The 26,833-nt window shown below is 37.7% G+C and overlaps 2 protein-coding genes across 4 annotated transcripts; both read left to right on the top strand.

The window, feature by feature from the left end:
- The first annotated feature begins 490 nt into the window (after positions 1 to 490).
- Positions 491 to 20,347, top strand: LOC105150903 (Helicase ARIP4). Of its 3 annotated transcripts, none has more exons than XM_011064288.2 (7): positions 491 to 1,475; positions 2,635 to 3,169; positions 3,690 to 9,295; positions 11,067 to 11,928; positions 12,385 to 12,756; positions 14,095 to 15,879; positions 16,062 to 20,347. In XM_011064288.2, exons 2-7 carry the CDS (start codon positions 2,767 to 2,769, stop codon positions 16,307 to 16,309), a joined length of 9,276 nt encoding a protein of 3,091 aa, XP_011062590.2. In that variant the 5' UTR covers positions 491 to 1,475; positions 2,635 to 2,766; the 3' UTR covers positions 16,310 to 20,347. The 3 variants fall into 3 exon arrangements, with proteins under 3 accessions (XP_011062590.2, XP_011062592.2, XP_011062591.2); XM_011064290.2 differs by having other exon boundaries at positions 14,095 to 15,876; XM_011064289.2 differs by having other exon boundaries at positions 12,388 to 12,756.
- Positions 20,348 to 22,614: 2,267 nt separating this feature from the next.
- Positions 22,615 to 26,725, top strand: GlyRS (glycine--tRNA ligase). The gene is made up of 4 exons (XM_011064291.2): positions 22,615 to 22,944; positions 23,843 to 25,526; positions 25,851 to 26,038; positions 26,213 to 26,725. Exons 1-4 carry the CDS (start codon positions 22,699 to 22,701, stop codon positions 26,321 to 26,323), a joined length of 2,229 nt encoding a protein of 742 aa, XP_011062593.2. The 5' UTR covers positions 22,615 to 22,698; the 3' UTR covers positions 26,324 to 26,725.
- The last annotated feature ends 108 nt before the right edge of the window (positions 26,726 to 26,833 follow it).

The following is a 26,833-nucleotide window of genomic DNA, read 5'->3' on the forward strand; positions in this document are numbered from 1 at the left end:
TCTTTGTAATTCCATACTAAATAATCGTAATCGCTCCCTTTCCCCCTCTTTTCCTCTTATTAAAAAGCTATATTTTTTAACGATAGAGATTTCCATTAACTCTTCGAGGAACATTCTTATCTCGAGGTACAAAGTAAACTGTACACATTCTAGAACCATTCCCATGAATCAACGTTAGATCAAATTTCTATTCCGATCATATATCATTATGTTGCTTGAGAGAAGTTTATAGTGCGTGTGTCGGTTGAACGGTTTATTCTCGAAAGTACGCAGCCAGGCGTCGACCTCAGACGCCTCCGATACTCTCGCGAATGTTGGCGCAGTGATGCCAGAACGTACACGGCTCGCTCGTTCGGTGGCGGCGGCGGCAAGTGGAGTGGCCAAGTAGCGAGTGGCGGTGCAACGACGGTGGTGCAGCAGCCAAGATGGCGTTCGCCGAACGGAGTACACCGTCGGGTAGGAGCGCGTGAGAGAAAAAAGGAATGCCGCGGGGTGCCGCGACGACCACCGACGCTTCGCGCGGGGTGCTCGCGTGAGGTGCGAGGACCGGCCGACGGTGAGTGCGTGCGCTCGGGAGTGCGTGCGCGTGGCCGCACCGAGGTTTATTCGACGTTAACCTAAGAGTGCGGTGCGCGCGGGGAAATAGCAGCGCGGCGCGGAGCGGAGCGGCGTGGCGGCGAAGTGACGTAAAGCGTGGCGCGGTGTGGATTCGTCATTCGGCTCGCCTCGGCTCAGCGCGGCGCGGACGGGGACAGACTCTTCCTCGGCCGTCGCCGCTGGCATGGAAGCGACCCGGCCGTGGGACCGAGCTCGTCGGACGTGAGAGACGGTGACGCAGGGCCACCGCTCGGTTACAGGAACATGAAAACAGCGAGAATGCGACGACCGTCCATGGCGTCCGTCGTGCGCGCGTGATCGCCGATCAGGCGGTTGATCTGTGAAAACGAAGAAGGGGGAGAGTGAGAGAAAGAAAGAGAGAGAGAGAGAGAGAGGGAGAGAGGGAGGGGAGGAGAACATCAGGACGCGTCTACAACGAAACGGTAGATAGGGCACGCCGCGGAAGTGTAGTTAGACCCGCCGTGTAAACGTCATAAACAAACGTTCTGGCCTATCGTTTCTTATCTCCCATCCTCGCAGCTTCCTCTTCCGCACCGGTGTTTCACGCTCGACTGCCACCGTCGTTACCGATCGTCATAGTTTTAAACACGTGTTCGGATTGTTCGACTCACGTGTACGATGTCCTGTGTTCGAGGCTGAGCCTACTTGGTAGACAATGTGATCGAGATCGGTCCTCGTCGGTGAGCTGCGAGATTGTCGGATAGAAACTTACCTATCCCGCATCGTGTTACTCCAAACAAATCGACTCTAAGAAGAACTTGTACGAGAATTACTTTTGGCAAATCTTTTGCGTTCTCTCTCTTTTGGCGTTTTAGATAGATTCGATGGATGCCGTAACTCTTGATGATATTTGAGAGGTACTAGATATCTAATTTTTAACTTTAATATATATGATGATTTTCCTTCATTACGTTCTTCATTACAGGTACTTTAGTATACACGATGAATTATTTGTGTCTCAGGTTAGTTAATTTTCATAACATTAAAAAATATATAAGAATTATTAGATGATTCTTACATACCTATATTTTAGTATCTTTAGAAAGTATTTACGAGCTTGTGTATTTAGAAAAAAATTGTATATAAATATTATAACTGATTATTTGAGACTCCTAGTTTTTCCAAAAAAAAAAGAATATGCAGGATATGAATGACTCAATCGTGTATACTAAGGATTAAAATAAGCATCACTATGTGTAAGAATATTCCAAGAGATTAGAAAGCTTGATTTTATAATGAAAGATTTCTGATATTACATGCTGAATAAAGTATTTTTTCAAAAGCTAAGTAAATAGATTTATGCTGCATATCATTAAATATTTTGTTTTATATAAAAAAAGTTGAGAAAAATTTAAGCTATTTTAGATTTGTTTTTTTTTAAAGAAAGTTCTGAACTGGAGCAATAAGTTGGAGTAAAATCTAGTAAAAATAAGATTCTTATTTCGATCAAAGTGAATCTTAGTACTTGATAATATTTATATGCAGATACAATAATCGTTTATAAATACATTTTTCAGTCTTATAAAGATTTGTATATAAATAATATCAAAATTCATTTTAACTGAAAATAGGAATGTTATTTTTTAATTTATTCTTAGTGGTCTAAATTTGATTTATAATTGTTTAAATATAATTTGTTTTACTCCAATTTACTACACCAGTATATTCCAGTTTAGAACTTTTTTTTAAAAAAGAATAAAACTTTTAATGTTCTGTTTATAAGAAAGTATTAACTGAAAAGAGAGCTGTCAAATATGCCAGCTCTTTGTTAAAAGCTCAGTTTATTAAAAACATTCATTTTATTAAGTTTATTATATTAATCCAGTGTATAGTTATATTACTAAAAATTAAAACTTTCTAGAGTATGGTTAGCATTGACATATTTTTAATGTTTGTCTATAAAGAGACTTTACTGTTTCACCTATATCTTATCTCTTTATCAACATATAACAGTTTTTAAACACATATGTTAAATAAAGTAACATGCCAAGAATGTATATGTGTGTGTCGTTACAGGAAAGAAAAGGCATTTTGAATGACAATTAAACGATGTGAGTGTTAAGCTAATAGATGATTAGTATTGTGTTTAAACGTGTAAGACATTCCACATCAATAAAGTACACGTTGTGACTTCATGTGTGGTGCACCATGTCTAATAGTCTGGACAGCTTTCTCACACGCATAGGGGATGTCACAATTGAACGTGTGACTCCACGTGGTGGCCCCAAGCCTAGTGAAACGAATATGATGACCAGTGAGACTGCAACAAGTGCAAATATGAACGCTGAGCCACAGGCAACTAATGATGAGAGCTCAGATGAGTCGAGTGGTGAAACAACGGACGGCGAGCAAGAGAAGAAACTCGACGTTTTGCAATCCGAGGAAATAGAAGAGATACGCTCGGAGGGTTCAGGGGACGATATGGATCTGGATGAAACGATTGACTCGCAGATTGGTGTCAGAGTGGAATCAGAGAGGCAACCACACCATCAGTCTCCAGATGAAGATGATGAAGAACAAGTTAATATTCTGGATACTTTACCACTGGAAGGTTTGTAAGAATGTGCTAATAGCATGTATTCAACATTTATTTTGATTTAATGAATTAAATTTTAAATTAAGATGCATTAATAAAATTTTCTGTTAAATCATTTTTATTTAAATTAATTTTATCTAATAATTTAATTAAATTAGATTAATATAATAAATATTTGAGATTACTGGATCAATAAAATGGAATTCTATTTTAATCTTATTTTATATCTCTAATTTATATTATGATTTTGTTAATTCAATAATTATTTTGTATAATTAAATTAGTTGAGCTAATAATAGATTGTAAATATGGAATTAAAAATATGGAAATTCACTGTTTTGAAAACATTCTACTGTCTAGAGCATATATTATAATATAGAGAAATAAACATTATTTATTGTATCTATCATAATCTTTCTAATGTTAAATTATGTAACAATATGTGTCATTATAAAAAATTATTTAGTTGAAATGTTAAAATAATTATCATATTATTATTATATTTTAATATTTCTTATTATTGTATTATCAAAAGGAGCACCTATAGAGGGTCAAGAAGTATCTGAAGCTGATCTGCTAGGAAAGCCAATAATAAAGGATTCAGATGAAGAAAGCATGGATAATGATAACGATAAGACGGATGGACAATCGGGAGAAGAAGGCACTGACAGTAACAAGAGACACGCCGATTCCGATCATTCCGACAGCGCGAAAAAGAAAGTGAAGAAGGATGACGGTAGCACCGAGGGTAGCACATCGGAATGTGAGTTGAAGTCGGAGAAAAAGCTGGCCAACATGCGGAGAAACATTCGGGAAGTGATGGACGAAACGCAACTGGACGAAGCCACGTTGTCCGCTCAGAGGCAGGAAATGGAACGTCTTAGGCGAGTGCAGGAACAGCAGAGGATCATTCGTGAGGTGCAGCGTCAGATAGCGATTAACCGACAAAATAGTAAAGCGCAAACGCGTGTTATTAGTCTCCTGCAGGGCAAGCAGAATCAGGCTGGGTCTACTATGATCTCGTCGTCTTCCCCGTCGTCGTCATTTCCGTCGGCGACGTCACCGTCGTCCACTCAGGTCCGTTTGCCAAACACTGTGCTACTGAAAGTGAACTCTGGCACCGGCACCGGTTCTCAGACTACTCAGATAACTGGCGGGATTCAAGCAGGACAGATACAGAGGAGATCGATCGACGGCGGGATGCGCTGGCAGAAAGGTAGAGGCGGCTATCAAGGAGCACAGACATCTATTTCGCGCGTTCCGAATCGTTCCAGTGCACCTAATATGTTGCAACAAAGGATTCGCATGATGACACCGTCTGTGAGTATATCACCGGTGGTGCCTAAAAAGGAACCGATAGATCGTGCGGACTATTATTCCGATTCCGAATTGTCCGACATGGAAGCTGAAGAGGCAATGCGTTGTGAGAAGCAGATGCATGCCGCGCGAAAGATGTCCGGTGCGCCCAAATACCAGAGACCTCAAAAAGGCAAGGATGTAGTGACAATATCCAGTTCGAGCGAAAGTTCGGATGACGATTGCATAGTTTTGAGCGATCCCAGCGGTGAAGAGGAAACTGACAATGAGGATGATCCATCCAATTCCGGGATGCACACCAACGATCGTTATAACATTCCAGACGAGCACGGTCGAGTATTGATCAACGTGGGTCATCCCGAGACCGAGCCGGATGTGTATCTAGCACCACAAGTTGCTCGCATTATCAAGCCGCATCAGATCGGTGGCATACGCTTTCTCTTCGATAATATCATTGAAACGATCGAGAGGTATAAGACTAGCAGTGGTTTTGGTTGTATTCTCGCCCATAGTATGGGTCTAGGCAAGACTCTCCAAGTCGCCAGCTTTTGCGACATTTTTTTTCGATGCACCACTGCCAAAACTGTTCTCTGTATCATGCCCATAAATACGCTTCAAAATTGGCTGGCCGAGTTCAACATGTGGCTACCATATGAAGATCCCGCCACTACTGCTGAGAAACAATCCAAGCCGAATATCAAAATGGAACCAGGAATAGATATGAAGCATGAAGTAAAGGAGGAAAGTTGCGGCACTCAGAGCGACATGTCTAATATATCGCGGCCTATCAGTACAGAGTCCGCGCACCGTTTTGGTCAAGACGCAACAACCGCTGTCGGTGCATCGCAACAATCAGTGAACGTCATGCCGGAGAATCCTTATGCAAATCCACATCATGGTTACGAACAGCGCAACATAATGCCGAGTTACATACAGGATCCTACTATGATGAATAAGAACATATCTGAGCCTCATATACCACATATGCCACCGAATTATCATCAGGGTGAGATACCGCAGAATCCATTGTATAATACGAATCCGAATCCGCTTTCCAACTTCTCTGACCAGATGAAGCCAGATCCAGGAAACTGCCATGGTATACCGCCCGGACAGAACATGGCGGGGCCAAAGTTCGGCATGGAAAATCAGGGTACTGATGTTATGTATCCTGGCATGGAGAATCGGTCGCCGGGTATGGGTAATCATCATACCAATCCGATGTATTCCAATATGGAGAATCGAAATTCCGTGACGATGTATCCGGGTATGGGTAATCATCATACCAATCCGATGTATTCTAATTACAACAACATTCCCGGCACTTTTACGAGCTATGGCAGTCAGACGAATCAGCAAGAATTAGAACGAGAACCGAAGAAAGAAAACATGCTGCCGGGAGGAATGTCACTTCAAAATACAGAGGTTATTGTGAAGAAAGAACCGGAAGAGATAATAAAGAAAGAAGAGGGTACTTCAACAATGAAAGAGGAATTAACGGAGGAGAAAAAAGAAACGATAGAGAAAGTGAAAACGCCGTACGATGTAGACACACCAATTGGCATGGAAGTACGCCCGAGGCACTTCCGCTTACACATCTTGAACGATTCACATAAAACTATGACCGCGAGAGCGAAGGTAATACAAGAATGGCAATCAAACGGCGGAGTTTTGTTAATAGGATACGAATTGTATAGACAATTATCTTTGAAAAAGCCCAATAAAGCAAAACGAAAACGTGGACAACCTTTCAAAGACACGGTAGATGTAGAGGAGGAGGATAAAAACAAAGGTTTGCTAGACGAGATGCATACGGCTCTGGTGAATCCTGGACCGGACTTAGTAATCTGCGATGAAGGTCATCGAATTAAGAATTCACATGCGAGCATCAGCATGGCATTGAAGCAAATGCGCACGAAACGTAGAATTGTACTAACCGGTTATCCATTACAGAACAATCTACTTGAGTATTGGTGCATGGTGGACTTTGTGAGGCCTAACTATCTAGGCACCAAGAGCGAGTTCTGCAACATGTTCGAGAGACCGATACAGAATGGTCAATGTATTGACTCCACGCCGCAGGATATTCGCTTGATGCGATATCGCGCGCACGTATTGCATGCTTTGCTGGAGGGTTTTGTGCAGAGAAGATCTCATTCTGTATTGCAAATGTCATTGCCGCGTAAGGAGGAATACATTCTCTTAGTCAGGATGACGCCTCATCAACGCAAATTATACGATACGTTTATGAATCAGGTGGTGAAAACGCGCGCGGTGCCGAATCCATTGAAAGCTTTTGCTGTGTGCTGTAAGATCTGGAATCATCCGGACATCCTATATTATTTTCTCCGTAAGCGTCAAGCGAATGAAGAGGATGATTTGGATCTCGAGGAGACGATAGGAGAAAAATCTACAGCAGGTGGCAAGAAAGCCAAAGCGCGTCAGCCGAAAGGGGAGTCTAAGAAATCCAAGAAAGGCACGACGATAAAGAACAAGCCCGCAGCCAGCGTACAACCGAACGCTTCTTCATCGTCAAGCAACGATAATGCGGAGGCTGAAAATGCGCACAACACTCCGAAACAAAATAACTATACTAATTATACGATGCCAGTTTCTAACTCGGGATATTCCAACAACATGCCGCAGGGATCTTATCCTCCTCAAAGTTATCAAAACTATCGTCCGAATGATCAAAATACATATTATAGGAACGATAGCAACAATCACGGAGAATATAATCAAGGAGAGTTCTATAATAATCAAGGACAACAAAGGTACGGCAATCAACAACCGTTCCAGTCATATACTCAAACGTCAACAAGCTACAATACATCGCAAGGATACGCCAATCAGTCGCAGAACTATATGCAATCGAACGAGCAGTCCGCTAATCATCCTCAGAGGTACAGCGGTGCAGCAACTGGTGCAGTGTCTGGATCCGATTTCCGATCGGATCAGAATCAAGGAAATAATTACGAAGCGCCCGGGATGTTTCCACGACAGAATTATTCCTATCAGGAGCAACAACGTAATTATACGCCAAATCTAAACCAGGGGCCTAGTAATTATCCTCAGGTCCCTAATCAACCATCTTTCCAGTCTCAGATGCCGAATCAGTCCACGAATATGCCGATGCAAGATTACTCGTCATACACTACGAATCAAAATCAAAATTACCCACCTACGCCGGCTCAGGCAAATTCAATGTATCCGCGTAATGATACGCAACCGCTGCAAAATTCGACGATAGGGTATCCGGCATCTCAACAAGGTCAGTCACCAACGGTTCAAACACAGACCACTGGTTACATGGCGCCGCAGCAGAACCAGAACACATCACCTGGTCAAAATCGTGGCTTCTCACCGAATCAGCAGAATCAGAATCTAGGTTTACAGAATCAGCCTCATCCATATGCAAACCAGCAACCGCAAAGTGTGTCTCTTCAGGGTCAAACACATGGCTATCCTACGCAAGTGAATCCAACTCCTCCGCAGACTCCGCATGCATTTAATCAGCAGTCTACTCCAATGTCACAAACTCCATCACATGGTTACATGCAGCCGAACCAATCAAATCAAGGGCCCATTCAACAGGGTCCGATACGTGGCTATACATCGGCACCGCAGGGTCAAATGAACGTAGCGCAAAACCAATCCAATTATTCAGCCAATCAACCGGCGCAAAACGTCAATACACAAAATCAGACGCATAGGTATCCTCCAGATCAATCGAATCAAACGCCGAATCCACAGAATGCAGTTCACGGTTATGGCCATCATATGGTGCCCCAATCTGCAACTTCCAATCAGGCAGGATCATATCCTCAGCAAAATCAGCCAGGTCCGACGGTACCGCCGTCGAATCAGGCTCATTCTACTTATCCGTCAAATCATCCAGGCCCAGGTACGATGCCACAAAATCCCGCACATCGATACGGAACCGCACAGCAGACACAGGTGGCACAGAATCAACCTATGGCATATCCATCGAATCAACAACAGCCTAATCCATCTCTGGGTCAGAATGATCAACTTTATCCAAGGCAAGATGCCGCAGTGTCTCAGCAAACGCAAAGTTATGCTCCAAATGAATTTTCGAACGATCGTTCGAGCGCAGGCACTGCCGGTAATTCTGGTAATAATTATAGCGCTAACCAACCACATACACAGAACCCCGTTATGCCGAATTATCCATCGGATGGTTCGCATCAGAATCCAGCGGCGATCGGACAGATCAAGGAGGAACCTTATTATATGCAACGTAATTATCCGCAGACGTTCCGACCGGATCAGCAATGCAGTGATTCATACTACAGAGATCAAATGAATCCCGGCATGAACCGTTATCCAAATAACTATTTTCCGTCGCAGAATTATCCGAATCAGTCGTACGACTACGCTACCGGTCACGGCACGGATATAAATTCACGACCCGACGAGTCCAAGACCTCACAACAACCCATCGGTACTCACCCTCCCAATACGCCGTGTGATAAAAGCAGCAAAGATATGACATCTAACATCGGTGTACAGAGTCAACCATTGCATCAGAATAATCTTACTGGCGCGGCAAGCTACACTGCGGAACCGAATCGTCAAAGTTCAGCGACTCCTGCTCCCAGATCGGGACCGGGAGTTAATCCGGCGCACAGTCCTCGATTAAATCAGAGCGAACTGACGAAGGAGGATGAGAGAGAGAAAGAAGATCAAGTAGAGAAAGATAAAGAGGATAAATCTGACGATGAGATTCTCACGAAGGATGAAGAGAAAGATTGCAAGAGCTCTCCTAGTTCGAAAGAAGATCCTGGAATTCCATATGACTGGGTACTTATCACTATATCATTAGAATATATTAATTGTTTTAATATTAAATAATGGAAAAATTTGATTTTATAAAATTGTTACGTCTCAATGTTATTATTGAGATTTTTCTCCGTTTTTGAGTCAATGTATTTAAACAATTTACTCGGGGACCGGAGATTAAGTTGTGTAGTTAAGGATACGAGGATACTCTGGATACGAGGAAATTATGAATTCTCCGAGGAAGTGCCGACAAACGGGGGCCACGCTATTGGCAGCGACAGTCGCAACAATCCCTCAGATATTTATATTAGGTGTTGGAATTAATTCGTAGCGTTTTACAAGTGATGGGAAATACTTTCATTAATGTATTTTTTAATGCTCATGTGAAATAAATAACATTCTTTCATTAAAAAACGCTACGAATTAATTCCAACACCTAATATATATATATATATATATGTGTGTGTGTGTACTTGTATGTGGATTAAGAGATTAGAGATTTAGACGTTCCGTCGATAGATTCGATTTAATATTATCGTTTATTAAAAAGATAAATGCGAAAATGAGGTTCTAATGAAGCGCGAGGATAGTTCTCACCTTGACTGTAACTGACTGACTGGCTGATTAACCGAAGCAGTGTGAGTCTGAGAGTGAGTCTGAGTCTAAGTTTGAGTGTAAGTATAAGTCTAAATCTAAGTCTAAGTGCAAGAGAGAGTCTGAGTGTAAGAGTATGTCTAAGAGTAAGTCTGAGAGTGTAAGAGTGAGTGTAAGTACAAGAGTGAGTCTGAGTGTAAGTGTGAGTATAAGTCTAAGTCTAAGTCTAAGTGTGAGTGTAAGTTTCTGTCTTCGACAGCTCCTTTTATATACTGAAAATGAGTGTGGGAGTGTCCTTTCAGAACCAATCGACACTTCCCAAAATTTGGTAGAACCTATACTCGCGCTTTCTTTGAGATAAGGCAGCAAGGCTCCGCGTAAGCCCTACTCCCCACTCTACAAGTTTATTCTTAATAAGTAATAGTTGAATTTTAACAATTTGTTGTAATAAAAATTCGGTTTTCCTTAATATCCTTTATGCGAGGCGAATTCACTACATTCATATGTTTAAAATTAATTTAACTTTATTAGAAAAAGAAAAAGGGAAAAAAAGAGATATTCGTTCTCGCATTCAGGAAGATTTCTATTTTACTGCTAATTGTTGAACTTAATTACTTAATCGTCAATCGCTAATATAATATACATTATTATTAATGTTAATGTATAATACGCTTTTATATTTGTTATTTTATAGGAGGGCTTCTTTGAGAAAGATCGTGTGATATTCTTAGACATTCTTTCTAGAATAATCTGTAATTTTTATGACGCATAAAAGTACATAACGTGATCTATCTGTTAGAGTTTGAATGTTTAAATAAAGAAACTGAATATACCCTCTTATAAAAGAGAAACGGAACTTCCGGAATTTCTGAAATAAAGATAAAATAGGGAAATCTAGCGATAAGATAAAAGTAAAGTATAAATTGTATATCTATGACGAATATCTATAAGGGGACCTTATTGATATGTAACAAAATATAAATTTTTATAAACTTGTTAAATGTAAAATTTATATCTTATAGTAATTAATTAAGTGTATACATTTTGAATGATTTATTATATATATTAATTATTTAAATTTGACTCTTATATGCCCTTCTACTTTCTTGATATTATTATTAATTAATAAGAGTTCTTTATTTTAATTTATTTATTTTGTATTTTGATAATAATTCTATAATGTTGATTTTTATTATAGGCAACAGAGTTGATGAAGGGATACGTACCCGGATTGATAGATGCATCTGGAAAAATGACACTCTTCTTTTGTATCCTCGAGGAAGCTATTAAACTAGGGGATCGCGTACTCGCATTCTCGCAATCGCTATTTACATTGAATCTCATAGAAGATTTTTTAGCGCGAAATAGTTTAAAGTATCCGGATGGTCAAACCGATGCCTGGATTAAAAATGTGAATTATTACAGACTAGATGGAAGCACTAGCGCGCTAGAGCGAGAGAAGCTAATTAATGAATTCAATAACAATCCAAAGATTCATCTTTTCCTTGTTTCTACACGAGCTGGTTCACTGGGTATCAATCTTGTCGGCGCGAATCGCGCAATTGTATTTGATGCTTCCTGGAATCCTTGTCACGATACGCAAGCTGTATGCAGAGTCTACCGATACGGCCAACAAAAGCCATGCTTCGTTTATCGATTGGTCACTGATAACTGTTTAGAAAGGAAGATCTATGATCGACAGATAAGTAAACAGGGTATGGCAGATCGCGTGGTCGATCAGTGCAATCCCGATGCGCATCTTTCGCTAAAAGAAGCGACGACGTTATCATGGGATTGGGAAGAGGACAGCCAAGTGCAGGATTTCTCACAGATCAAGGATAGCTACACGGACGAAGTTATGCATTGCGTATTAGAACGTTATTCTTCGTTGCTCACCAAACAACCGTTTCATCATGAGAGTTTGCTCGTTGATCGAAAGGACAAAAAGCTCAGTCAAGCCGAGAAACGATTAGCCCGTCGCGGCTACGAGCTTGAGAAGATGGCAGCGAATTGTTCTAGGCCCAGTTATAACTATGTTCCTGGAAATACAGCTACTCGAGGTACAGTTTATATTAAAGATAGAAACTTTATTTTAAAAACTTTATTTCGTTTTTCAATTTTTTTCAATTTATAACATATTAAATAACGAGTTAAACTTCTCGATGTACAATATAGATGCACACTCTTTAGCGTTCAGCATAAATCTTTTAATAAATAGTAATAACATTCACAGAGAGAGAAATAAAATTTTAAAATTTTTATTTTTTATATTAAAATAGAAATCGGCCAAAGCGAATAAAGCGAAATAAATTGAAATGTTTTACATATAATAATAGAATTTTCATCTCAATTTATTCGCTTGTCTTTGGCGCCTTACTTGCTTTTAGTTATTTCTAAATTTTTCCTTTTATTTATCTTTTCCAAATATTCGCAGCACACTAGTCATCGGTTGAAAAGCCTGTTTTAAATCAAAAGATAATCGTGCTCTGTAAATACACATTGATTATTTATTCTAGCAGGTGGATTACAAATTAGAGCAATTCGCGGCGATGGTGGACCTACACCGAAACCAGTTGCTTCTGTCAGACCTATGCAACAGCGAGGCGCTGAAGGATTAAGTCCGCGAGGTGTTACTGGTAGTAGATGGATTCCAGCGGAAGTATGGCAAAGACAAGGAATGAGTGCGCAAGAGATGACGCTACCTCTAGATGTAGTTATACCAACAAATTCTCCGGACAAAGGAAGTATCGTTCTAAAAGCGGGTCAACGAGTAATGGTACTAAAGAGTCCAAAAGGTATTTACATGCAGCTTGAATCCGGAAAAATTATAGCAATTCGTACTGCGCTTAAATTGAATCAACAAAAGCGAGAGGAGGAGCCAAAGAAAGGTGAGTTAAATTAGTATAATACTAATAATAATTATTCTTGAATATTAAATATTATTTGAAAAGATAATACACAAGAAGGACAAAGAGCTAATAACGTATAAAAGAATTTTAATTTAAATAAGCAAAAATAATACAAAACAATTAAAATAAACAAACGAGTCATTTTCAATTCCAATCGAGTCATTTTCAATCTTACACTAATATAAACATCGTTCTAAATTAAAAATTTGTACATGGTCTTACAATATTCTTACAATATTCCTTAATATAAAATTTTTTTCTTTCTGTGTAATACGCTGCGAGTCATTTTTATCAAGAATTAACAAAGTCATAAGAAAATTCTGGAAAAGCAAAAAGAACAAAAAGAATTAATATTAATTACATAAAAATTAGTAATATGATAATGTACTTAAGTAAATATGTTAAGAGTCCAATAATACACAACGATCAATATAAGTTCAAAATCTCCATCAATGATTTCGAACCATCGTATGGAGAAGAATCATAACTTTAAATGGGATAAAGTGGATATATGTAGAGCCTTCATATAATAAAAGGTTGATATCTGAAATGGTCCATATTAAAAAACAGAAACATGGAATAAATAGACAAAATGACACGGAGTCTTTGCCGGAATTATATTCTGACATTATACATTCTCTTTCTCCTTCCTAATATCTTCTCTCCTTTTTCCTCCCTATTTTTCCGTTTTTCGTTCTCGATAATGTTTTTCTGCTTGACATTTTGTTATTTGACATCGTGCAAGTCAGACGCTTGTTATCTTTGCAAATTTGCTTATAATAACTTATAAAATAAAAAGACTATTATATTGTACCACGAAATCGATTACAGTCTACATTTTTTTCTCGTTGTGTATTATTGGACTCTTAACATATTTACTAAGGTACATTATCATATTATTAATTTTTATGTAATTAATATTAATTTTTTTTGTTCACGGTTGTTTTTCCAGAAGTTTCTTATGACTTTGTTAATTCTTGATAAAAATGATTCGCAGCGTATTACACAGAAAGAAAAAATTTTATATTAAGGAATTGTAAGAATATTGTAAGACCATGTACAGATTTTTAATTTAGAACAATGTTTATATTATTATAAGATTGTATTGAAAATGACTCGATTGGAGTTGAAACGTTTGTTTATTTTAATTGTTTTGTATTATTTTTGCTTATTTAAATTAAAATTCTTTTATTACGTTATTGGCTCTTTGCCCTTCTTGTATATTACCTTTTATTATAAGTGCAGAGCCTTTTTAATACTTTTAATTATTTGAAAATATTTCATTATTTGAAAATAATTCAATTTTTTAAATTACAGGAGTTTCAATGATACAGAGAAATTCTAAACCCGAGGTTGGGTTTCCTTTACGGAATAATTCGGCGATTTCCATAATACCCAAGTCGTCTTCTAGTAATCAAACCGGCCGGCCTCTTAATAAATCATCACCGGGTCCGGGTTATAAACCATTTGGCGATAAGGAAGTCTCTAAGAGGCCCAAACCAGTTGCTACAGCGACGGCTAAACCTTATTTGAGTCAAGTTAATTTGACTACTCAAGTTTCTCTGTCGAGATTACCCAAAGTCAAGCAAGAGCCAATGGATCATTCCACACTCGGGGACAACTCCAACTCGTCCGACGGTCAACTGAGAACTGAGCAGCGTGTTGAGGAAGTCAGATTGGAAGATGTAGTGGCAGAAGTAAGCTCAAATACCGAGTATAGTCCTTCTAATCATACCCGTACCACTAATTCGGATACGGATACATCTCTGCCAAAATCTTCTGAGGAAGGCACTCAGGTTTACACTCCTGATACCGTTTCTCTTGCGCAAGGCGTTCAAACACAACATGATCAATCTGAATCAGAAATGCCTCCAACCGCTGATAAACAGTGTTCGCCATCAGAGAAGGAATCTTCTAAGCCGGATGAACTAACAAACTACGGTCGTCCTTTCCGTGGGCAAACGGAGAAACGAGAAACCAATGAAGATATCGTTATTGAAGAAGCGTCTCAAGCGCCGCAAATGACACCGCAGGTTGCGACGCAGACGCACCCGATTATTCCTGGTCCGATGTCTTCTCTGTTAACACAACCGGTACCATCATCCATGCCGGTACCATCGACTATGTCGATACCACCAAGCTTACCAATACCTTCAAGTATGCCTCCGAATATGCCACTGAGCATGCCAGTACCATCAAATATGCCTCCAAGTTTACCACCGAATATGTCGGTATCATCGAACATGCCACCGAGTATACCGTCGAATATGCCAGTATCATCGAACATACCGTCAAGCATGCCGATATCGAATATGCCGTCAAGTATACCATCAAGTATGCCATCGAGTATGCCAGTTACAAGTATGTCGCCGAGCATATCATCGAACATGCCGATACCATCGAGTATGCCGATATCCTCGAGTATACCAGTATCGTCAAGCATACCGATATCATCGAATGTACCGGTACCGTCTGCAAGAGGCTCGGAAGCACCTAAAAGTATCACCGATTCAATCGCTAACGCGACATCGACTGCTTCCGTATGTACTAGCACTAATATTACTTCGCCGAAAAGCGCCGAGCCGACTCTAAGTATGCGAGACAACATGATCCAAGGTGATCCGACGCCGAGCGTACCCCAGGGATATCCCTACGCTCAATACCCGAGATACTACGACTACAGCGATCCACGTTCCCGCTCGCTGTCTAACCCCTATGGCACTTACTTCCCCAGCGTTCCACCGCACACGGCAAATCCCAGCAGTAGACTGCCAGTAGACACGACGAAGCCTCAGCCGGACTTAGGCAAGCCTATGGACGAGAGGAACGTGATGAACGTGCCTACCGCTTATTCTTCTCAAATACCGAGCATTACTGCCAAAACGCTAACGAACAACTCCGCGACAGAGTCTAAAGGTACGGACAGCACGACGGTGACTACCACAGTTGCCTCATCGAGCAGAGACGAGACACATATACCTACCGCATTTAGTCATCCCACTAATACGCGGTATCCGGGACCGTATCCGCCGGGCCCGTACGATCCGTATTCGCAGCACTATCCACCGGCGCCTGGCTCTTCCGCAGCTTATCCTCCAGGTGGTGAGTCTTTTAAAAGACATTGTAAAATAAAATAAGAAGTAAAATATTATCATTTTAAAATTTAATTTTATCGATATTTTTTAGTTTTTTTTTAAAGATGCTCTTTGTATTTAATAAACATGTTAATGTCTTTTATAAGTTTTATTCGATTAAAGAATATTAACAGTAAAATTAATCTGCAGGAGCACCCGGTTATCCAGCATATGGTGGACCGAGTTATAACCCAGATTATGCTCGCATGTACTCGGCGTTCCATGGTCCGCCGCCTCCAACGGATCCTTACATGCACAGAGGATACGCCCCTCCTTCTTCGCATCCCCCTAATTATTATTCGCCGTTCCCGCATCCTCCGCCACCCTATCCCAATTATTCGTTCCTGCCGTATCCGAATCCGAATATGTCCAGCGAGCCTCAACCACCCGCTCAGTAGGAAAGCAACGCGATTAAGGATAATTCTGAGCTAATGGTAGCGAAAAACGAGAAAGTTGTCGCAAAGACTCATAGCCGCGGTTGCGAAGCTTAATAGACTGAAGCTGTAAAACGCATCGATGTAAATATTTAGTCAGAAATATTGAGATATGTTAAGAGGATGTTTGATGGCAGGTATTCGAATACTTCGTAATACCGATATGTAATGTCGTGAAAGACGAGCGCGATCGCCGTCAATATTGAACTGTGCAATCTGTTGAAATGTTCAGAATATTTTAACTCTTGACTTTGTCGACGATGTTCTTGCGATGCGTTTTTGTTCACTAGTTAATTACAAGAAAATGTACTTGTCAAGTAGTACAAATTACTTCTTTGTTTGATCCTCCAGTTTCATAAGAGCGGCGTCAAGTGAGATTTTTTACGAGTGCTTAGACGACTGCAATTTAGATTGCAATATGTTTCATACATAATTGCGTTCCTCAATGACTTTTTCTACTTTTTGTACTTGCACGCTTTATCCGATTAGCTTTTTATCAATTAAACTGATGAGTTATTGACGCGCATGATTCTGAGAAGATTGACAGAGGAGTAAATTATACTATTGGCACGATGGATGGCAGAGGAGGAACGCTGTATATTATTGTTTAGCTTCACGTGTTACATTCAATCACTTAGCTCATTTTTATATATCATTTTTGTAACAAAGAGGGGGATGGTCATTCCAACAAAACAAAATTCTCTTATTAACAGTAAGAATGATTGACGACCATGATGCATTCGTTTCTAATTCATAAGATCCAAAAATTGTAAGTAACAACATGGTTAAAAGTTTACGAAATTTTAAGTTCACATTTTTTCAAAACTCAATTATGATATTAATAATGACTTTATATTTTATGAGTAATACTTTAGAATTTATATGTAAGAATTCTTATATTAGCTTTTGTAATTTTCTTTTTCTATCAAACAATTTAGTAAGTTAATTCTCTTGATTTTAATCTATTTGAAATTCCCTTGATTTTGAAGAGGAAATAAAACTTGTATAGAAAATTGATATAGAAAATTTCCATGACAAATTTTTCGCTGTTTGGTATTTTATCGACTGATCCCCCTTCATACGGCAAGAGTAATGAATATATGCAAGCTAAGCCACTTACATTGTGAAACTATATTATAAAATGCAGATTGAAATTCTTTCACGCATGAACCGTGTTAAAATATAATGTCCAGTGAGATGCTTTCTTCTAATTCATCATACAAACTTCTATTTTATTATTCATCATAGAAATATATATTACTGTAAGGCATCACTTGGTAATTCGATGCTTTTACCCTGAAATTGTTTCTTTAAAGATCTGTATCATAAAATCCTCCGTTTTTTTTTCACTTGAACTGTGCTTTTTTCCAGTTTCTAATAATTTTAATTTCATTCTGAGATTTTATTTTGCGATACATCGAATGGAATTATTATCAGGAATTCCAGGAAACTATATTTAGTTCGAAGTCTCTGTTTAGATGATAATGATATTATTTAGATATATTATTCATTGTTTAAGTAATAAATTAGATAATTTTGTTCGAAAGGATTTCAGGGCGAAAGTGATGGATCATACAGAATCAAGTTTGATTTGCATTATACATCACTCTTCCGTAAATATACTCTTTCTTTCACAATGCGCATCATATTTATACTCTTTCTCGATAAACGCCGAAATCAGTTGTTGTTCTTCGCGGTACACGTCACGCCGCGTTTACGTGTCGTCTCTTTCAAACCATTTTTCACATACATTTAAACGCGTAACACATACGTACATACAGTATTCATGGAACATTTAGCAGCCAGTAAATTACAGTTTACAGCATCCCTAGCGAGTTGTATATGGACTACGTATTATACTATTAAACGTTACGGTTTCCGAAATAGATAATCTTACAGTAGAGCGTAGGATTGTTGTTAACTAGGAATGTCTTACGACTTATGAAAAAAAAGAAGGGAAAAAAGCAAGGAACTCGCCGTCTCTCGGACGCGTAATATAAGCGTTAAGGGGAGAGCCATGATTTTCAGGAGCGACTCTTCAGACTCGGAACTGTGATATTTTATTATTAATCTCGTGTCGAATTCGCGCTGCACGCTCTTGCCCGGAATCGAAGTCGCCTGATCTTGGCTTCGGCGGGAATTTCGCGGACGGGTCCGGAGGTTCTCCTCCCGACCCGTCCACGCGACACTCGGTCGAAATTGTTGCATTTACGTTAGCGTAAGTCAATCGGATGCACGAGATGACTAATCCGTTTTTCCAAGTGGGACGCAGAGGCGCGCACGGGTCTATCATGGTGCTCCCTGTATACATTATTATAGACCAGTGGTATTCAACCCTCTTCAACCTTGTCAATCCCGAAAGTATCCCCTTTTGAAGATATATTTTTTTTCTCTCTCCTCCCTTAGAATTTTCTATATTCTTCCGAAGACATCTCAAGGGATCTTTTATAGAACTTTTTTTTCCTATGAAATGTTTTATCTTCCCGTTTAGTACCGCACCAAGTTTTCGTCGTACGTTTTAAGATAATAATGGATTCAGAAATCCAAGTACTGGTTAATTTAATATTGAAAATTTATTTTGAGCACTATAAACACAACAGTGTTTTTGATATACTCAAAATAAATAATTAATCGTTACCTTCCAATATTAAATTTTTATAAGAGGAAGAAACAATAACTCTTCCCATAGAAATTCTTTATAATGCTATGAATGTGAAATATTTGTATTCTTTTTTTTTTTATACACACGTACTTACCAAAGTTCTTTTTTAACAGATCGCGTCTGCAGATCCTCTTAAAGCGCGAAAGTCCTCGGCGCCCCTTTAATTAGGAGCACTCCAGGTTGAATACCTCTGATTATAGACGAATTATTCTAGCGAGATAAGCGTTCATGCTGGATATATGATTAGTAATACTATGTCTCCTGTGATGGGTCTCGGTGTTGTCTGTTTGCCGCGCGATGAGACACGATGTTCCCACCCTTCATCTTCCCTCGGCCCCTCGTTTACTTGGGACGCGTCGCAGCCGTACGTTTCGTAGGTTCTAAGTGTACAGGTGTTACGTTTAAGCGCGACGCTCAAGTAAGCTGTGCAATCCCTTGCGAACAGGCGACAGGGAGACCATCGCGTAAGAACGCGCGCGAGAGAGGAGCCGAGAGTTGTATCGTTGTTCTGAAAGCGGTCGCGGAGTTCCAAATATCTAGGATTTTTGCGGGTCGTCACTGATCTGTCCACCCCTAGAATGCGGCTATCGAATTCTGTTTCATGTAACATAAAGATCATCCTCGATGTCGCAAACCGGAAATGCGGTCTTAAGCGCTGAACGCGACGACCCGGCTTTGAGTTCCGTTTACGAAACTTAACAATAATCGCATTTGATGTTTCACGTTAATTATCTGAAGCTAAATGTGGATTACGAATACAAATCGTCGATGACTTGATATTCTTGTAATGGTTAATGATCTTAATTGATTAATGTAATTGATTATATGGATAATTTATATAATTCATTATATAATTCTTTATATAATTTATTATATATATATACAATTATATAGAATTATATCATTTTATATAATTTATTATATATATAATTTATTATATATACAATTATATAGAATTATATCATAGTTATGTTTTGTTATTCACTGCAAATAACCGAAAATCTATAGTAATAGTATAGCGAGCTATATATTTTCAATACTCACAGTGAATAATGAAATCCTATAATATTTCTAATGAAATGAACAAACAAAGCGATACAGGCACTTCTACAGTGATACTTTCGAGAATCGACTTGCGCCACTCTCAGAACAAGCGGCTCATATATTTGCAGAAGAAAAACAATGATTTCATCTCTGTTATAGCTTTTTTGCCATTTACATACTTGTACATATCCATTATTTACATTTCATACTTTATTTATTATTATACATTAGCCATTATTATCGCTTTTTTTCGATGTCAGAGTATTACCCTTATGTAAAATAAATTGTTTACACAATGATGAGAAGATTATTTTGCACATACTATATTAATATGCAAAGCGAGAGAGAAAGAGAGAAAAGAGAGAGAGAATGAGTCTATTATGCGCGTATATTTGTTTTTTTTTATAACATTCATCCTTACATCTAAAAACAGGAATTATCTTACAGGCCTGTGTTTTCGCTGTATCTTTAAATACGGCCGTCTGATTTGAAAAATTAGAGGCTATTTTTGTTCAGAAAATTTCTTGAGAAATTTCTTAAGACATCGTCCAATAGACGAATCTTATTAGTTCAAGAAATCTAGGAAATTGTAAAAAAAAGGAATCATAGAACTTTAGAAATTAAAGATTGAGATATAAGACTTAAAAGCGGATTTTCGTGACATACTACACTTCGGGATATCGAAAGAAATTCAAGCAGAATACAAGTCATGACATTAAAAAGATGTGAGAATGATGATTGCTAAAAGTCACTTTTTGATCGACAACGAATATAACGATTGATTTTAATGTCATTTTAACTTGTTTTGCTTGAGGAACATTATTTATGCAAGAAAATTTCCCGACAATTCAATAAATGATATGGCATTCAATAAATCTGATTTAATTTATTTAATTATAGCGCAATTTTTTGTGATGACGCGAAAATCTGGAAGGAGCGTCAGACGGTCGCATTCAGCATGCGGCGAAAATACACGTGCCGCGGTCCACGTAAATGTTTATAATATCGTAAGAGATATAATTTATGCGGAGTCGACATTATGGGATTATTAAGCGAACAAATTGGTCTGATAAGCGTGAGACCTGTCTTTCAATCCAAAATTCTGCATCGACGTGATAAAAGATTTTCGCGACCCACGCTCTTCGCCTGTATATTAGGACGATTAAATGCATGTTACACGTAGGTTGGGTTTATTGAAGAGTTATAATAAATTTATCAGCGGAGGATTAACAATGCTTCGTGTCGCAGCCTCCTTTTCTTCATTTTTTTTCTAACAGCTTCGCGTTCTCATTGTAATTTTTCTATAAACTGCGCTATGGTATATGTGAGATAATTAAGATGAGATAATTAATTAATGAAATAAAAGTATTCGGATATCAAACGAGCCTGTTTTTTGCGGTTAGTTTGAAATTCGTAACGTTACATAAAATAAAAATCATATATATTTATTTATTTATTTCTTTGTTCCATTTAGAAGCAAGGCATATTTTTAATAAGCAGTTTAATTTTAATTAATTTTAAATAAACAGTTGAATTCAGAAATTATATAATTATATGTGATACATAGAGTTACAATGGTTTTCATTGCAATATTATTTAACTGTTGATAAATAATCTTAGAAGAATATTGCTATTGTAGTCAGTACGAATAAATATATAGTTAGATATTTTTTATAAAGTAAGTTCAAGAGTAAAATTTTATTTTTTAATATTAATATGCACATAAATTGAAGTGATATAACATATGTATCTAATTATTATTTCATTATTGCTCAAAATCATAATACATATGTGTAGCTTTTTAAAAGAACATTATATGTGTTTTGTAAGATACTAAAATATAACAATAATTTATTAAATAAATTTCTTTAATAATTTTTTTTGGAAAGATATCAATAAAAGTACAGTTGCAAAATAAACAAGTATATATCTAGATAGCAAAATGTCTGCAGTTTTCTAGCAAACTGTCAGCAGATTCGAGCAGAAAATGACGGTAGTTTGCATCAACTGCATCCGCATTAGGCTTGTGTTCTATTAACATCACCTGTCCACATAATGTGAAGGCAAATTGTTGGCAGAAACTGAGCAAATCTTACCGACATTATCTGATAATGCTTGCAGATTCTGTTACGTTTTTTCTAACAATCTGTCAATAGTATTATGTACATCTAATTATGTTGTTATTTTGTTGGTATAGTGCGTAGCAGACATTAAAAAAAATCTGCTTTCTACAGACTTGGCTATTTGGACTATAATGATGAATAATTATTAATTATTCATAATTAATATATCATAAAATAATTATTAATTATTAATATTATAATAAAATTGATAAAATTGGTATAAATAATAAAATTAATATATAAATAAATTTATATTATATATAAATGAAATTAATATATAAAAAAATATTAAAATTGTAGTATTAAATTTAAAGCTAAATTTTAATAGTCACGCAAACTTTCGTCAAATCATTGATTTTTAATTAAAGTTGTATGGATTTCAATTTCCCGCGCAAAAGCTATCAGTGACGTACGATTTCGACGCGGCACCCCGAATAACCTTAATAACCTATAACAAGCCACAGCGCGGAACCGCATGGCGCGTGTGAAGGTGCATATATACCGTACAATCACTCTCGCGGCGAATGCGGCTTCTCAGGCGTGGTTTGCATTATATCGCACGTAGAGTTGCGGTGCACCGCGTGTCCAGCGACGTTCCACTAACAAAACCATCTGTCAGAAGTGTCGCGGCCACTGCCAGTCTTCTCGATTTCAGCCGGTGGGGCACGAAGAAGACGAACAGGAACCTGAAGATCGCCCTCGCGCTTGACATGACGGATCCTAAAATCGAGGAAGTCCTAGCGCCGCTCCGAGCGAGCGTTAAGGAACAAGTGAGTGCCATATGGACATGCAAAATAGGGACTGTGTGTCTTGTCGAGGTTTTTTTTTAGCCCGTACAGGAACACATTTAAAAATGAATTTTCTGTGAAGTCTTTGTACTATTAAGTGTTATTTAGAAAATACTACGTCATATAGAAAAGTTTTAGCTGTAAAAAAATTACACTAATATACTCGAATTTAGCATAAATATAGTATGATAATTAACTCACATGAATAGAGGAAAAAAACTGAAAAATATACAATAATTATAAGATAAATCTATTTCTAGGATCACTACTCTATTGAAAAAAAAAAAATCACATCACGCAGTTGCATGATGAAATTGTGTAATTAAAACATGTAAACTACGGAACAGATTGTTCCAAATCAGTATGTATTTTTTTTTAATTACACAATTTGAAAAATTACATGATGATATATATGTTCTTTTTTCTTCTATTTCTATCATTCAATTCTTTAAAATTCGACAACTATAAAATCACATAATAGATGAAATTATTTTTAACATATTGTAATTTTTCAAATTACGTGATTTTAAAAAATCACGTACTGATTTGGAACAATCCCTTACGTGATTTACATGTTTTAATTACATAATTTCATCATGTAACGTTGTGATATGATTTTTTCAGTAGAGCAGGATTCATATGCCTGTTACAGATTGTATTGTCAGTATTAATGCTTATTCAATTCTTTAAAGTAGAATCTTACTCTAAAGAGCAAAATTGAGCCAGTCTTGAAAAAAATGGTTCAATTTTTAATCTTTAATAGTGAGAGATTTTACTCTCTTCAAACTGACAAGTACTTTCAAAATTTTATAGAATAGCAAAATACTTTAGTCTATCTTTGGTAATCTCTTTGTGCTATATAACTTATTATTTTTTATAGGGTGACTATGTACGGAAGCTGAAAACTGAAGGTGCTCCAGAATTAGACATCAAAAAAGCTGTAGCCGAGCTGAAGCTGCGCAAAAAAATACTAGAAGACAAAGAGTTGTCTCTAGCTTCCAGCAATGTAACATTTGATAGAGCCAGAATGGAAGATCTTTTGAAACGTAGATTTTTTTTAGATCAGTCTTTTGCGATTTATGGTGGTATTACTGGTCAGTATGACTTTGGACCCATGGGTTGCTCCTTGAAGACAAATCTGATAAACGCCTGGAGAAATTTCTTTGTACTGGAAGAACAGATGTTGGAAGTCGATTGCTCCATTTTGACACCTGAGCCGGTACTAAAAGCATCTGGCCACGTGGAGCGATTCGCTGATCTGATGGTGAAGGATGTGAAGACTGGCGAGTGCTTCCGGCTGGATCACTTGATTAAAGCGCACCTAGAGAAAGTAATTTGTGATAAGAAAACAAATGACAAAACGCGCGAGGAATGCAGGGACATCATCATCAAGCTAGATGGTATGACGAAGGACGAGATGGCCGCAGTGTTATTGAAATACAATATGAAATCGCCGGTTTCTAGTAACGATTTGACAGAACCGATAGAATTCAATTTGATGTTTGGTACTCAAATTGGTCCAACAGGGCTCGTCAAAGGCTTCTTGAGACCAGAAACGGCCCAAGGTATCTTTGTGAACTTCAAACGATTATTGGCATTCAATCAGGAGCGACTACCGTTTGCTGCGGCGCAGATCGGTAACGCTTTCAGAAATGAGATTTCGCCACGATCAGGACTTATACGCGTCCGAGAATTCACCATGGCAGAAATCGAGCATTTCTGCGACCCGAGCGACAAAAGTCATCCGAAGTTCGAGACAGTCAAAGACGTGGATATGCTGTTGTATTCAGCTTGCAATCAAATGGACGGAAAAAGTGCGCAGCGTCTCACCATAGGCGAGGCCGTCTCGTCTGGCTTGGTGGCGAATGAGACGCTGGGCTACTTCATGGCCAGGATCCATCAGTTCCTATTGAAAATCGGCATCGATTCGAACCGTCTACGTTTCCGCCAACATATGAGTAACGAAATGGCACATTACGCCTGTGACTGCTGGGACGCTGAATGTCTTACTTCTTACGGATGGATTGAATGCGTAGGATGCGCCGATCGGTCGGCCTATGATTTAACGCAGCATACTAAGGCGACCGGCGTGAAATTGGTAGCTGAGAAGAAACTGCCCGCTCCAAAAACGGTAGATGTTTGCGAGATTATGCCGAACAAGGTGTTGATCGGTAAAACATTTAAAAAGGATAGCAAAGTTGTGCAAGATGCATTAGCAGCTTTAAACAAGAAGGAGATTGAGTCCTTAGAGAGAGTTCTCAGCGAGAAGGGAGAATATGAACTGACACTGTCTAACAACGTCGTTGTGAAGATCACCAAAGACATGATAGAAGTAAAGCGTTATCAGAAAACTGTTCACGTGGAAGAGATTACACCTTCGGTTATTGAACCTTCTTTTGGTATCGGTCGTATCATGCATGCTCTGTTTGAACATAATTTCCAGGCAAGAGAAGGTGATGAGAAGAGAACGTATTTCTCCTTACCTCCGGTTGTAGCACCATTGAAATGTTCGGTGTTACCACTCAGTGGCAATGACGAATTTGTGCCATTCGTGAAAAAGTTATGTAAGTGAAACATATGAATTTGATTATTACATTGATATATTCTTAGACAAAATCTTTTTTTTTGCTCTGTTTTCATTGAAAACATAATAAAGATAATAGATCTGAAATTATATATACTTGTATATATATATATATATTAGGTGTTGGAATTAATTCGTAGCGTTTTTAATGAAAGAATGTTATTTATTTCACATGAGCATTAAAAAATACATTAATGAAAGTACTTCCCATCACTTGTAAAACGCTACGAATTAATTCCAACACCTAATATATATATATATATATATATACGTGTGTGTGTGTGTGTATATTAATGTTTTACAGCGCAAGATCTTACAAAGGCAGACGTTTCGCACAAAGTGGATGACTCTTCTGGTAGCATAGGACGCAGATATGCTCGTACCGACGAAATAGCGATACCATTCGGTATTACCATTGACTTTGACACTTTGAAGATGCCGCACAGTGCAACTCTTAGAGACAGAGACAGCATGGGACAAGTTAGGATAAATGTACGTATATTTTTTCAGTATATTTGTAGAATAATTTGGGTGATATTTATATTATATGTGTATAAATTTTAATTAGTCTAGAAGCAAAATTTAATAATTCTTTTATCATTAACAGACATATCAAGAAAAAATATTTTTCATTATATTAGAATAATAAAAAATTTTTAATGACAGTTGGACGAATTGCCCAGTGTTATGAGGGATCTTTCCTATGGAAGGACTACTTGGACGGAAGTGGAAACAAAGTATCCCAAGTTTGAACAACAAGAATCAACAGAACCATAGAAAATTAGAGACTTGGGAAATAGGCTTGGGAAATAATTTATTTGTACTGTATATAGAACTCTGTATTTTGAATGGTTATATACAGAATTTTTATATATTTAGAACATCAAGAGAATATACTTGCAATTTTTTGAAGATTTCATTCAAGCATTTATTAATCAAAAAATTCACACGATATTCAATTGCAATTCTCTACAAATTCTAGAAATTTACATAATATGTACTTATATATACAGAAAATGTAAAACTTTGAGAATTTGCAGGTATTTTGCATTGTTAATAATTAATAGTGTGATTTTCACTTCTTATTGGTATTACGATCACTTGCATTTTTTGAAAGCATTTATTGTTTAAAAGTTTTTATAAACGCTATATAAAAAATATAGATCTGTTCCTTCACGATTTCCTTATTTCAATATCCTATAATTGTTAAGTATTAGTAATATTTATTAAGAAAAGACAAAAAAAAATTAAATGTAACATTAACAAGATGCATTTTATATTTAACTA

Source organism: Acromyrmex echinatior, chromosome 13 (assembly GCF_024713525.1).
Source record: "Acromyrmex echinatior isolate Ae372 chromosome 13, ASM2471352v2, whole genome shotgun sequence".
NCBI classification, from domain to species: domain Eukaryota; kingdom Metazoa; phylum Arthropoda; class Insecta; order Hymenoptera; family Formicidae; genus Acromyrmex; species Acromyrmex echinatior.